General features: G+C 32.9%; 1 protein-coding gene across 1 annotated transcript; it reads right to left on the bottom strand.

Moving 5' to 3' along the window:
- Positions 1 to 3927: 3927 nt before the first annotated feature.
- Positions 3928 to 8209, bottom strand: LOC120176944 (probable glutathione S-transferase). Its single transcript, XM_039183218.1, has 4 exons — positions 7963 to 8209; positions 7772 to 7878; positions 4512 to 4817; positions 3928 to 4317 (listed from the first exon to the last, which is right to left on the bottom strand). Exons 1-4 carry the CDS (start codon positions 8207 to 8209, stop codon positions 3949 to 3951), a joined length of 1029 nt encoding a protein of 342 aa, XP_039039149.1. The 3' UTR covers positions 3928 to 3948.
- Positions 8210 to 14525: the final 6316 nt, after the last annotated feature.

The following is a 14525-nucleotide window of genomic DNA, read 5'->3' as shown; positions in this document are numbered from 1 at the left end:
AATAATAAAATTAATTAACCAAATTTGAAATAATATTAAAATTGTATGCTAATTATGCAATTTACCCTAAATTATTAATACAAGATTAAAATAAATTTTATTAATATTTAAGGGACTAAATATGTAATATTTAACATATATATATATAGCAGTGGCTAAAATAAAAGTAAATAAAGTATGAAAACCAAATTAAAACATATAAACCTGATTTTGGTGACCAAAAGTGAAGAATACAAAACTGCGAGGACTTCGGGTGGGATTAAATCATTACAAAATTACTTGAACACCCCTCCCCAAAACGATGCCGTTCGGGGAGGGTATAAATAGGCCCTAACCGGCCCTAAATTTCCCAACTCCCTCATTTTCTCTCCTTGGCTTTTTTCTCTTAGAGTGAGAAGTTCTCCCTTCTCTCTAGGATTCCCTCACAGGAGGAAATTCGACCACCGGCTAACCACCGATCGCCGCCATCGGCCACCACCCACGGTGGTCAGAATTTACAAATTACCCCCAAATCGAAGATCTCAACACCTAAAACCCAAATCTGGCATCCGTTTCTCCTAAAAACCCTTAAAAAGTTCCTAGATCTAGCTTTATACCTTATATCTTTCGGTGGCTTCTAGCGACGTTTGGGCTCTCCTTCGTGGTAAGTTTTTTCCTCTTTTTTTCTTTCGATTATTTTATGTTTTTGTTGATTGCTCTCTATTGTTGTGTCTCTCTTGCTCTTGTCGTTCTTTCTTGCTTGTAGGGTCCCCTTATATAGGCCTTGGAAATCGACCATCATGATGAACCCTATCGGTGAGTCACCGAACCTACAATGGTGACTCACCAAAGAGTGATGCGCTGTGTGCTCTTGTGTGGCATCTTAATCTTCGGGAGAGATCTGAAGAGGCGACAACGTCGTGGCAGCAGGCGGTTGGAGCACCTGGAGGCGGTGGCCGAAATGATAACTTTAGAGTAATGAAACCCTAGGGTTTCTTTTGGATTATGGACCATAGATTTGCCTATGATCCAACGACTGTGGAAGAGTGGCGGATGAAGAAGCATAGGAAACCCTAGATGGGTTTTGGGCTTTTCGGGCCTGTTGGATATGGGTTTGGCTTGGGTTGCTGGGCCTGGATTTGCTTTGTAACTGGGCCTTTCTCTTGTAAATGGGCCTCTAAATGTAATAATAAAATAATAAAATAATAATTTATATGTTAATATATATATATTAAAATAACACTCGGACGAAAACTACTGTCGACAGTTAGGTTAAGTTTTAATTTGGGCCCGAGTTTGGGCTTGGTTTGGAACCATGTTTGATTTTGTTTGGGCCCGATTCGGGTTTGGTTTTGGTCCGGTTTGGGTTTAGTTTGGGATCAATTTATAAATTGTTTGGGCCCGATTTGTAAATGGTTTGGGCTCGATTTGTAATATATTTTTAGTAATAATAATAATAAATAAAAATATAAGAATAATAATAAATATAAAAGACGAAAAAATGGTGATTACAATACGAGTTTGAATTAAAAGTTATATAGCGATAAAGTTCGAGAAAAATTCGAATAATTGCATTTTAATTTTCTTTTTTTAAAAATAATGGGTATTCAAAAATTTTAATTGTTTTCTTAACACAATAATCTAATTTTAACCATTTTTTCTAAAATAATGGGGATGTATTGGCCCCTATGGGAGCTTAGTGGATCCGTCACTGTGTGAAAACACAATGTATATGAGGAATAACAATATTTATTCAACGCCTTATACCCAAGTTAGAAAATGTCATTAAATTTTTTAAAATAATTACTTACATGTGAAATTTTTACAAATTATAAAGTTGTATTAAATTTTTTATTTTTATTAGATAATAAATATTACATCGTTAATATTATTAATTAAATGATGTAACACACTAAAATTACTAGTTAATATATTATTTAATATTTTAATTGTAATTAAAATATTTTTACTAATAATTTTAATAAAAATAAAAACATACAAAATATATAAAATATATAAAAATTTATACTTTACTTTTAAAATTATAAAAACAGATTTTAAAATTATAGTTTTATAATTTTTTAAAAGTCATGAAATTCTTTTGTATATAAATGTAAATCTTACTAAAATCTATTAAGTTGTTCTCCATTTCTCATATATCATAATCTTAATCTTTATTATCAATATGTTAGTATTTTGAGATCACAATACGAACATTTCAAATAAAAACTCTTTTAACTTTATGTAATTCTAATTTATCTGAGATTGATTTGATGGATTTTTGAAAACCCAAAACATAGGTTAATATAGGACCATTAATATTTTTTTACAAAAATATAAAAATACTGAAATATTTTAAGAAAAATATAAAAAATAAATAAATGTTGATTAGCTTGTTTAATTTGTTTCAACAAAAGTGTATAACAAAATTTGATATCAGTAATGAGCAATAGTAATCAAAGTTAAAATTGGTATGCATCACATGTAATTTCATTTAAATTTCTTCACAAACACAATGTAATATTAAATATTTCATGAAAATAATTATACTATAAAAAAGATAATATACATAAAAATATAAATTTATAAAAATGTATGAATATATTAGCAATCTTATTCTTCATTTAATAATTAATTTATTCAATATCTAAACATGATAGTTTTTATATAACGAATCCAATATTATGATAATATAAAAAAATATTAATTTATTAATTAATTTAATAAATAAATTTTTAGTACTATTTTGATCAAATTGGGTTGTGTTGAATTATATTTTATTTTTACCATTTTAAAAATTCTTGTCTTCATCTGTATTTATAATAGTGTTCCATAATGATAAGGTCACTATTTAACGAAACCCTCACAGGCATTTCACACAAATTTTTTTGGTGAAAATATTTTCAAAAGCCATAAGAATAAATTAATAAAATAAAATAACATTTTTTATTGTTTAATATCATTCTAATTATGTATCTATTATTGACTCCTGAAGTCAACCAACTGAAAGCAAACAATAGAAAGCACTGCAAGAGCAGTAGACTGATTTAAAGTATGTACTATTTTTTCGTCTGGACAAGAATGTTTTTTAAACTATTTATTATTTTTAATAAGGATTAATTGTTTAAAAACAAAAGTTAGGTGATTAAAGAATTGTTACAAAAATATAAAAAACATTTTATTTATAATTGAGTGATCAAATGATATATTACCCATTAAATGTGTCACATTATCCCAATTGATAATAATGATGACATAATACTCATTGTATAGCAATATCAAAAGCTTAATTCATATTTTATAACTTTTGAATGTTTAGTATTAAAATATTATTTTAAAATAATTTAAGGTAAAGTATACAAATGATCTATGGGCTATAGACTGTTGCTTTGTTGAGTCCAATGAGTATTGAAAGTTACAAAATAGTCCTTTAACAATCGGGAATTACTTTGTTGTGTCTATGAACTATTATTTTATCCCAAAATTGTTTGACTTGTATAGTTGTTTGAGATTACGAGATCATATTTTATTATATCCTAGAAAACAAGTTAACGTCCAGCTCAGATGTCGTCAATTTTTTAACTGAAATGATGAGTCTGGAATATATAAATAGTTAGGTGACCATTTTGTAATTTTTAATAGTCGAAGGACTCAACAAAGCAATACCTTATAGTTGAGGACTATTTTGTAACTTTTAATAGTCGATGAACTTAACTAAGCAACACACTATGGTCAAGGGACTATTTGTATACTTTTACTCAACAATTTAGTGATATTTTTAAAATTTATATAAAAATTATTTCGCTCAACATCAAATTATTGTATTTACCTGCATTACCCCTCTTTTGTTTTTATTTAGAATTTGAGCTAGACAATGCTTGCTCAAAGTTTACATTACAGGGATACATACAGTAGGAGAGAGATCGAGAGATCTTCACTATTTAACGCTTAATTATCAGCAATAATCTCTCATTTTGTTGCTTCCGATAATTTCAGCTTTGAATATTGGCTGTATTTCTTAAAGAAGCAAACCAACTTTTCCATGGGAAACAAGCTGTCCTTGACGACATCGATCTCTCTGAATTTGTTCTTCCATTTGTGGAGCAAAGGGTATTTGTTAGAGTCGAGAAATCGAAAGCCGGCCACTTGGTCAATGGCCTCCAACCATATAGCTATCCAGCCGAAGGCGATGTCCAAGAACCCTAACCTATCTCCTCCGAAGTATTTCTTTCCTTTCAGCATCCCTTCAAGCACTTCCATGGCCTCTGATACCTTCTTTATCTCTTTCTTTAGCTGCTCTCCTTCCACATATAACGCTCTCTTTGAACCTTCAAGTATCTATCGTGCTCACGGACGGACACAATAATTTATGTAAACGGTGTTAAATAAGAAAATCAATAGAATATATAAAAAAAACGTGAAATATAAGGAATTTAAAATTTTTAAGAGGTAAAAACGGACCCCAAGGCCTCAAAACTTCCCTTAGTCCATCCTGCAACAAAAAAGAAAGACAGAAAGTGAGTTATACATACCATTTGGTCAATGTAGGGAGCCCAAAATCTAGCCATTGCCCTGTCATAAGGATCAGTGGGCAAAATGGGATTTTGTTTCCAAGTCTCATCAATGTACTCAATGATGAAAAGAGATTCAGCTATTGGTTTTCCATGATGAAGCAGCACCGGTACTTTCTTGTGCACAGGGTTGCAATCCAGAAGGAGAGAGCTCTTGCTGTTTATTTTTTCTTCCACGTATTCATATTGGATTCCTTTCAACTTCAAAACCCAGGTCACCCTGTGAACATATGGGCTGAACCATGCACCCACCAGCTTCACCTCCTCCTCATTTCACCAATTTCACCCATCACCTTATATGATTCTCCTGCTTTCAACTCATCCAAGGTTTACTTAAACAGGGGGCTCTCAAGGAAAAATTCTTACTGCAACTCTTCAAGGTTTGAGCGTAATTCATTTTAGTCCTTTTTGTGCTTAATTACCTTAATTCTTTGTAATTTCGGCCCTAATTTTTTTGTTAATGCAACTTTGGTCCATGTTTGATGTTAATTATCTCTTTATAATTTTTTTCCTTTGATTTTAAATTATTCATGCCTTGCATTTTAATTTTGAAATTTAATATGTTTTATTTCATGACTGATGTTCACTGAATCATTTTTTTTGTCCATGAAAATTTTAATTAATTATGCATGATAGCCACATAAAACATGGCTCAATTGATTTCATACTTGGACTAATGGAAATGTTTGATTATTTTATATCTTCGAGTAAAGGTTGTCCTAATCCAACTGATAGTCTTTTCCTGATAATATAAATTAAGAAAATACTCTCATGTGTAATTAAATAAAAATGATGACACATTAACATTGATCAGGAGGATGGAAAAAGTCTTATCGAGAATAGGTCGTTTGATCCTATTTGAAGGTCTAGTCCTAGTATTTTTAAATAATTGAATGTCCTTTGTTCATCTTAATTGGATAGGTAATTTTAATTAATTTGAGTTTTTGTTGCATGATTTCAATTTGAAATAAGAATAGTGCTAGGTTATAAGGAAAACATCGACATTTCATCTTTTAGAATCAGAAATTGCCTCTCTACCTCTTATAAGAGGGCATTTATCCTCGATCAGAAGTGTCGAAATGACATCTTTTTACCTTGGAAGCCTGAAATTCTTGGAGAAAAATATCGATATTTCTACACTTTGGATGGAAAGAGATATCATAGTTCTATCTCTTATTAGAAGGTTATCTCTCTTTGATCGAAAGCCTCGAATCTTGACTATTTTTGTAATACCCAAAAATTTTGGCTAGTAACCAAAATGAAAATTTTGAAAGTTTAGTAGTCAAAGTATAAATTTGGAAAACATTTAAGGACTAAAATGATAATTTTCTAAAAAAAGATATTTTATCATGTAAATGAACAGTTTACCCCAAGAAAGATATTTTTGTGTTAACTGTATTTTTTGTACGGATTTTGTATTAAAAGTTATGAAGCGATAATGTTTGGAAAAATTCGAATAATCAGATCAAATCAGAATTTCAAGATATTTTAAAGGATGATTAAGAAAGGTCAATAATTTCATTTCTATATCTTAAATTAGTAGGATTTAACATGAACCATTGGATTTAATATGAATTTCCATGTTAAATCGGGACCATTGTATTAAAATATAGATCATAATTCCGGGAAAGTTCAAGGGAAAAATTGGAAGCTATCAAATATGTTGGTTTATTTTTTACCAAATGATGAGTATTTTTGACATGTGGATGAACGAGAAAGATATGATTTAAGGGAAAATGGTCATTTGACATTAAAATGAACTTTAATACTATTAAAGGGTCAAATGGCTTATAATTTAAACATGGAATTTTCAAGACTTTTGTTCTTATTTTCTCCAAGAGTCGTGGGTTTTTACGGTATAGAAAAAGCTTTTCTTCTCAATTTTTAAGCCAATTTAGTTGGATTTTGGATGAATCATGAAATAGAAAATTATTCTACATGAAATTCTCTATCATTTGGTACCATTTGTTCATATTTTCCATACTTGAAACCTTTTAAATTCTTGAATTGGATGGATGAAGAGGATGTTAGGTTTTAATGTGTTAAAGCTTGATTATGATGTAGTTGGTGTTGTTGATTCAATTTCATGCTTGAAAGTTAATTGAAAACCATTAGAAATGGTTAATACAAGGTTCAACGAAGCTAGGTAAATTATGAAAATTTGATGTTTAAATTGAAATTGATATGAAATTGATTGTAGTTGATTGGGGACAATATATAGAAGATGAATCCATTATTTAATCAAGTTGGGAACCAAGACCAAAGTGACCTTTGGTATTCGACCTAAGGAATAAAAATAAGGGAAAATTATACAAAAAATTATACGAGGGTTAAAAATGATGAATGAATAATCGTACAAGCTTTACAATGTTGTTTGGGCCATTTTGGAAGTTTATAAAGATTAGGGGACCAAATTACAAAGCATAAGAAATATGGGTTTGAAATGAAAATTGTTTAAAGGTTGATGTGCTATTGTTAGAAGCTTGACTGGAAGATTAATGGCAAGGGATCATTTTGAATATTTTGGAAATGATGAGATGAATTAAAAAAGAATTCATTTTAATGGTTGAATTGTGGAACTTGAAATGTTATGTGAGTTATTGATTGATTTGAATATTAAAGGACTCGAAATTGTACTTTGAAGTATTAAAGTTAACTTTGATAGTATGAAATGAAATTAGTATCGAAGGGATTTTTAGCAATTTTTATGCTATTATGCGCTTACTACGTTAGTAAGATATTAACATGTGCTTCGAAATACATGTGTTATGTTAATGTTGCACGTATAGATTGTGATCGAAACGACCTAAAAGCTAAAGAAAAAGTACAAGAGTAAGGCCTATACTGAAAGTAACGGTTTGATAGTAAGACATATCAGGTGAATGCATAACTATATTTATACTATTGTATATGATATAAGGACGGCTTGTGAGGAGTCAACCTTGAATGTTTTCGAATTAAAACTATTTGAATTATATTATGACATTTTTATTTGATAAATGATTTTTAAATGGTTTCATGTATAAACTTCCCAATGCATTGTTATAAGGGTAAACTACCCCAATGGTCACTGATGTTTGGCTAAGTTTTCGTTTTCACCACTAATATTTCAAAGTTACAAATCGGTCACTGACGTTATCGTTTGTGGCAAATTGATCACTCGCCGTTAACAACCATTAAGAGGTGTCACGAAAAACACACGTGGACCGTTAGCTGCTTACCTGGATCGTTTGACTGCCACATGTATCGAGGCTCGCCCCCACTCCGATCACCCTCGCCACCCATTTCTGCCCCTCCTTTCCCCCTCGAAATCCACCGAAAACGAAGCCTTAACGTCAATATGCGTCAACAATTCAACACACAATCACTCATAAAAAACATTTAGACAACTAAGCTTACTTACACTGCTAACCGTAGTTAAATAAACAGAAATCTGGGGATTCGCCAGGCGGGTGAAATTGTTCCAATCGCCTCTCCAAAACCCCATCAATATAACGAAAGCTATGAAGAGGATATGTAATGCGGTGAGAATCATGTTGACGATGGACCTTTCTCTGGTGCGGTAACAGATGATGAGCGTGATGATTAGTATGATGGCCAGAGCTACGAGGTCGATTTGGTTGAATCTGCTGGGAAGAAATAGGAGAACGAATCTCCATTTCACCGTAGGAATACCCATTGCAGCGTTAAATAGGAGGTGAGTCCCCTAGCTACGGCGGCATTTGACATGACGTATTTGATTAATAAGTTAGCCCCTGTCATGAAGGAGGAGAACTCAACGAAGGTAGTTGAAGGTACCGCCGGTGACGGCCATGTGAACGGTGAACTCGGTGTAGTTGAAGTTGGCCCCCATCGTCTTCCTTTTGTTCTGCATCTCCATAGCCATAAACACCCAAAGATGGAAGAAAACAAAAAGGAAAAAATGGGTTGAAAGTAGCTACCCCAAAGGTTAGGGCAAGAAGAAGAAAAAGAAAATGAAATGGAGGAGTTAAGAAGAGGTTGACACTGATATCCTGCAAAACGTTCCACTAACCTTTCACTATTATTATAACGCCCACGAATCTTGAAAAGACAAAAACAAAAAGGTCCTTTTGCTATTCATTTAACCGAAGAAGAAGCCAAGCCAATTGCGGACTCTTACTTTTCCATCAAGCTCTAGTCTTTACTAAAACAATAGTGTGGTGAAATGGAGAAGAAGATGAAGATGAACAGGAAAAGGGTATCATTATATAATTTAAAAATATATTGATTGTTAAAAAGGAAGGGGATACACAAGATCCATTTAAATTTTATCTTTTTTGTTGGTCTCAACCACTACCACTAGTAATAGTTTAGAAGTGAAGTAAAGTTGGATTGATTTGTACTAATTCGAAAAACCAGACGACTTTTTGCAGCAAAGGGACACCATTTTTTGTCCACTAATTCATGTGATTTCTACATATTCCCCAGTCTATCTTTTTGAATTCTGCAACCTACTCGTTCCTCAAATAACCATGATAAGTTGGCACCGGTCATGAATGCGGCAAACTCATCGAAGGTAGATGAAGGTACCACCGGAGACAAGCATGTGGACGGTGAACTCGGTGTAGCCGAAGGCGGAGAGGAGGGCGCAGAGTCCGGCAATGGCGTAAGAGATAACAACACCAGGGCCGGCGTAGAGGCAAGTAACTCTGTCGGTGGTCATGAACACACCGACTCCGACCATACCTACGATTCCGAGGCCAACTAAATCGAACCAATAGAGGGTTTTTCATATGTTAGGGCTGGAACGGGCCTTTATCTGGCTGAGTTCTTCGTAGGAGGAAGAAACAGAGGGTGCACGGTGAGCAAAGCGATGAGGGGTATGGGCCAAGGCATGGAGGTATGATTGTACATTAGAGAAAGAGGAAGATTGGGTTTCCATTAGAAGTGAAGAAGAAGAAGAAGAAGAAGAAGAAGAGAAGAAGAAGAAGAGGAAGAAGAAGAAGAGGAAGAAGAAGAAGAGGAAGAAGAAGAAGAGAAGAAGAAGAAGAGGAAGAAGAAGAAGAGAAGAAGAAGAAGAGAAGAAGAAGAAGAAGAAGAAGAAGAAGAAGAAGAAGAAGAAGAAGAAGAGAAGAAGAAGAAGAAGAAGAAAGAGAAGAGAAGAAGAAGAGAAGAAGAAGAAGAGGAAGAAGAGAAGAGAAGAAGAAGAAGAAGAAGAAGAAGAAGAAGAAGAAAGAAGAAGAAGAAGAAGAAGAAGAAGAAGAAGAAGAAGAAGAAGAAGAAGAAGAAGAAGAAGAAGAAGAAGAAGAAGAAAAGAAGAAGAAGAAGAAGAAGAAGAAGAAGAAGAAGAAGATTTGGGTAAAATTGTGGTAATGGAGGGCTATAGTTTCATTTATGAAATTTACCCAAATAAGGTTCTCCACTGTGGAGGTCAAACCATCCAGGTAAGCATCTAACAGTCCACGTGTGTTTTCCGTGATGCCTCTTAAGGGATGTTAACGGTGAGTGACCAATTTGTCACAAACGATAACGTTAGTGACCCATTTGTAACTTTTGAAACATTAGTGGTGAAAACAAAAACTTACCCAAACATTAGTGACCATTGGCATAGTTTACCCTTATTATATGTCAATGGTATTGTCATAATGTTTTTAAAAATGAAATAATCGAATTTAACAATAATTATGACTTTAGTTTGGGAAATTGGGATTTTTGATGAATTTTGAAATTTAATTTGAATTTGAATCGGTATCAACCTTTAAGATAGGTAGGTCGAATACCTAAAAATGTATTTTAAAACAATTTTAAGAAAAATCATTTTAAAGACCAAAATTAGCTTGCGTATTGCCAAAAATTCATTTTTAAGAGTTCGTGAGTCGATTACGCGTGAGCAAGGGTAAGCACCCCCACAACGCTAGAAATCAATACCTAATCGCTTATACGTTGTCGTAACAGTGGAATTTGTAAATTCGAGTAAAAAAATTAAAGTACGATCATTTTTAAAAGAAACAAAGTTCACTTTTCGTTTTAATGTCATCGAATCACACTTCTCCTATAGAGTGATGCTTTTCACACCCATTCTACGAGAACACCCTTTAAAATATACAAGTAAGATATAATTTTAACATACACTGACATACAATATTTAAATAAAAAATAATAAAAAATAATAAAAAATTGAATAACAAATAAACGAAAATAAAACAATAACAAAATAATAATAAAAACAAAATAAATAAAATACACATATAAACATATTTTCCAAGTACACGCGTAAAAATATATAATATATAAACATGTTACTATAGTGATTTTAATATAAAAAAATTAAATCTTGAAGAAAAAGCTCATATTATATATATACATACACAATTAAAGCAGAAACATGCATATAGGAGGCTAATTAAAATAAATAAGGAAAATAGAGGATAATTGAGGCATTAACCCAATTTGCTCATATAATTATAAGTCAATTAAAATGGTGACCAAAATAAACACGCAGTAGACTTAAAAGGATCTAAAGCATAAATCACATGTTTTAATGTATAATAAGCATGGGTGACTAAAATGTAATAAGGTGAAAAATAATAAATTAGATTAGATATTTAACTAGAGTACATTCAAAACCAAACAATGACTTAAATGTAAACAGAACAAAACTCAAGGCTCGAAATAGGAAGAAACTAAGGTTCCATTCAATGACTAAAAATATAATATTCCATAACTTCAGGTCTTACTCGCGTAAATAACCTCTACCCCATAATAACCCGAAACTGTCGTGTTTCATAATAACCCTCTTTTAGGGTTAAAAAATATTTCATTTGTTATCCTCCCTCCAGGCGCCGTTTCCTCCTCTTTCATTCATCTTCTTTCTTTATTTTATAAATATTTTAACAAACTTTTCACCCATCATCCGAAACAACATCGTTGTCCATAGAAAACATTCCCCTAAACCTTATTTCTTCAAACCCTTAAACAAATCGAACCCAAACTTGACTTAATCCTTCACCCTATCTTAAAAATGAAACAAAAAAAAAATGAAAAAGAGGCTACCTTTGGTGTTTTGGAGATTCCACGAAATTGATGAAGCAAGGATGCTCGAATCCTTTACCCTCATACTGATATAGGTGACCTGATCCGATATGAGGTGTCACATTAGGGCCACCGGAGCGACCCACAATAAAAATCCAAGAAAAATCAAAATTTCTGTTAAAACGAGTAAAATCATAAAACAATTTATAATTAAAATACAAGTTCAGAAAACCATTCATATAACACAAACTGAATTAAAATCATACAAGTTTCATACTTAGTGTAAAAATCAAATGTGACCTACATGCCCCTAATTACTCTTGTGTTGTCCTCTTCAACCCAAGCCAAAGGAACTCCCATTACGGATGTTGATAGCTGCACTGGATCAATTCTTTTAACTTGAAATGGTGGGTAAAAGAGTGAGCTTTGGGAAGCTCAGTAATACTGATCGCTTGTAAATGTATATACTAAGGCAAGCAATTCTATGCAAGTATACACAATCGAATCAAGTAATATAATGTAAGTGAGTTATCGTCTCCTCAGGGATTGGTCTAGAAATTTACTCTTCACCACAACTAGAACTAGTTGTCAAAAGCTAATTCCTACTATCTTGTCAAACTAAAAACTAATAGTAATAAAACAATAAAGTGCTATAATGTATGTGTGCAGAAAAGTGTGGTCGAGACAAAATAAATATGCAGACTATTGAAATAAAACAAAACAAAGACAATGTTGATTTAAATATAGTTCAAACAAACTAACATATTTAGACTTACCACAGAGCACTTATGCTAATCTTTTGCATTGACAAATATTACTCTAAGTCTAGAATGAATTATTATGACTTGCTTAAGCTGCCCGATAGGATTACTAAGTATTCTTAGACGGTTGCTATGGCAATACTACTCAGCGTTAACTACAACCCTTGGTTTGTCAGATTGTTGTTGTAGCAATACCTCTCAGCGTGAACTATAGGCGTTGTCTATCCTACTATAGCGTCTATCCCTTTTAGTCGATTGAAACCCACTCCTTATCTCTAAGGTAGACAAGTTAGAACATCACCATCCCAGATCCATTCCATTATTCACGTAGATCTATCTTAATTCTATCGAATCTAAGAATCACTATCTAGACAAAAGGCGATCTCTCGATGCTCTTACATTTCCAAGACATGTTTTACCAAAACCCTAGGCAATCTCTCGATGCTCTTACAGTGTCAAGGTAAAATATTCAAACATTGAACAAAACAATCATGAGTAAAATCATAATTCATCATTCATAAAGTAGAAAATAATTGTCTGGGCAAAACAAAGATTAACACTAAGTATGATAGTCATGGTGCTATCAAAAAGTCATACAAGTATCATCGTTTAATACAACCCCAAATATATAAAGAAATAAGAACATAGGAAAAATGACTTCCAAAATCGGGGGCTTTGTCGTGACAATTATGATCAACACCGCGCCTACCTTGGTGATCAGCCTCTCTCGAGATCTGATCACCGCTCTGCTATAGTCTGGCTATGGAGGAAACCAAGGAAGGTTGGTTGGTAAACGATGGGAAAGCACTGCAGTTGCTCGCTTATGCTTTCAGCAAAGCTCTTCTATCTTCTTCCTTGCCTCCTTCTTTGGCGGCTACGAATTGATATTTATAAGAAGGAATCTCCTAGGGTTTGCATGATTGGAGATTCCTTAAATAACCTTTATTAATTGTCCATAATAAAAAAGGAAAGGCGGCTGGCGGCTGTCATAATATTTAAGGCTTGCTTGCATCTGAAGGAGGTCATCCAGCTGGCATGTGACATAGGCGATTTCGTCATATCTGATTCAAACTTTTCAGATAAACCTTGCCTTGGCGAGATAAAACTGCTCCTCATGTTTTTCTCTGTTCCATTGGCCCTTGCAAATTATGTTGTCGTGACTGAAATGTTCTTCATATGTAAGTTTCCTGCACATACACAATCCACATATACCCTTTCTCCTCAGCAGCATCAGTTAAACCAAATAAATCTTGCCGAAACAAAACTTATCCACCACCAGCAAATATAACCTAAATGCAACTAAATGCAACTAAAATGCTGTGCATACTTTGTTTAGACGAGCAATAACTTAAATGAAAAGACTAGAAATGTAGTTTTTTAAGGAGTTATCACACCCCCAAACTTAAGCTATTGCTTGTCCTCGAGCAATGTACAATAGCTAGAAGAAAATTAAAATTGTCATGGCAAAGCACTGTTAAGAAAATCATATGGTTTGAGATTTCAACCCTCAACAAAAATAGTTGGCCTCATCATGTTCGACAGTCATATCAGTCAAGTCCCTTCCCTAGTCAGGATTCCTTGCTATTGTGTGTGCGTGATTGTAATCAGTCTATGCATAAAGGTAATTAGAAAACTTAAAGTAAGTTCTTCTGGTTTGTCAAGGCATCAAATTATTTGTTGGGCTTAGTTTATACTTCTAGTTATTTATTAACTTTTTCTCTTTTTTTTGGGAGTTAGCTTATCACACCTACCGGTCTACACTCTAGGTGAAAGGGAGCATACTTTCCACCCCCAAGCTAGTTGGGAAGAGTCATCCAGTGACTACTTTCATTCACTCATATGCCTCAGCAACTCTTAATTTCTTATGAAGTTTTTCTGTTTATTCCTTTGCATAGAGGAATGTCCTTTTTATTTTTCAAGTTTTAAACACCAAGGAGTTTCACCTTAACCTTAAAATATTTTTGAAGTCTCAGCAAGAAGAAAGTTCTTTCCTAAATCTTTTACTAATTACCTTAAGCAAAGACGACCTAAAATCGTGTATGTAAATTTCAAAGAATCAGGCCTAGGGTTGGTTCTCTTATTTACACAGTCTTAACAATAATTCAGGCCTAGGCAATCAAATTATGCATTCATCATTGGGCATCCCTAATTCATTCCAAATAATAACTTTAACATGCTTATGTCATGACAACTAAAATTTTGAACCAAATATCATCAATTT

The sequence above is a fragment of the Hibiscus syriacus genome, unplaced genomic scaffold (genome assembly GCF_006381635.1).
Source record: "Hibiscus syriacus cultivar Baekdansim isolate YM2019G1 unplaced genomic scaffold, ASM638163v2 tig00112261_pilon, whole genome shotgun sequence".
NCBI classification, from domain to species: Eukaryota; Viridiplantae; Streptophyta; class Magnoliopsida; order Malvales; family Malvaceae; genus Hibiscus; species Hibiscus syriacus.
This window is presented reverse-complemented; position numbering and strand designations above follow the sequence as displayed.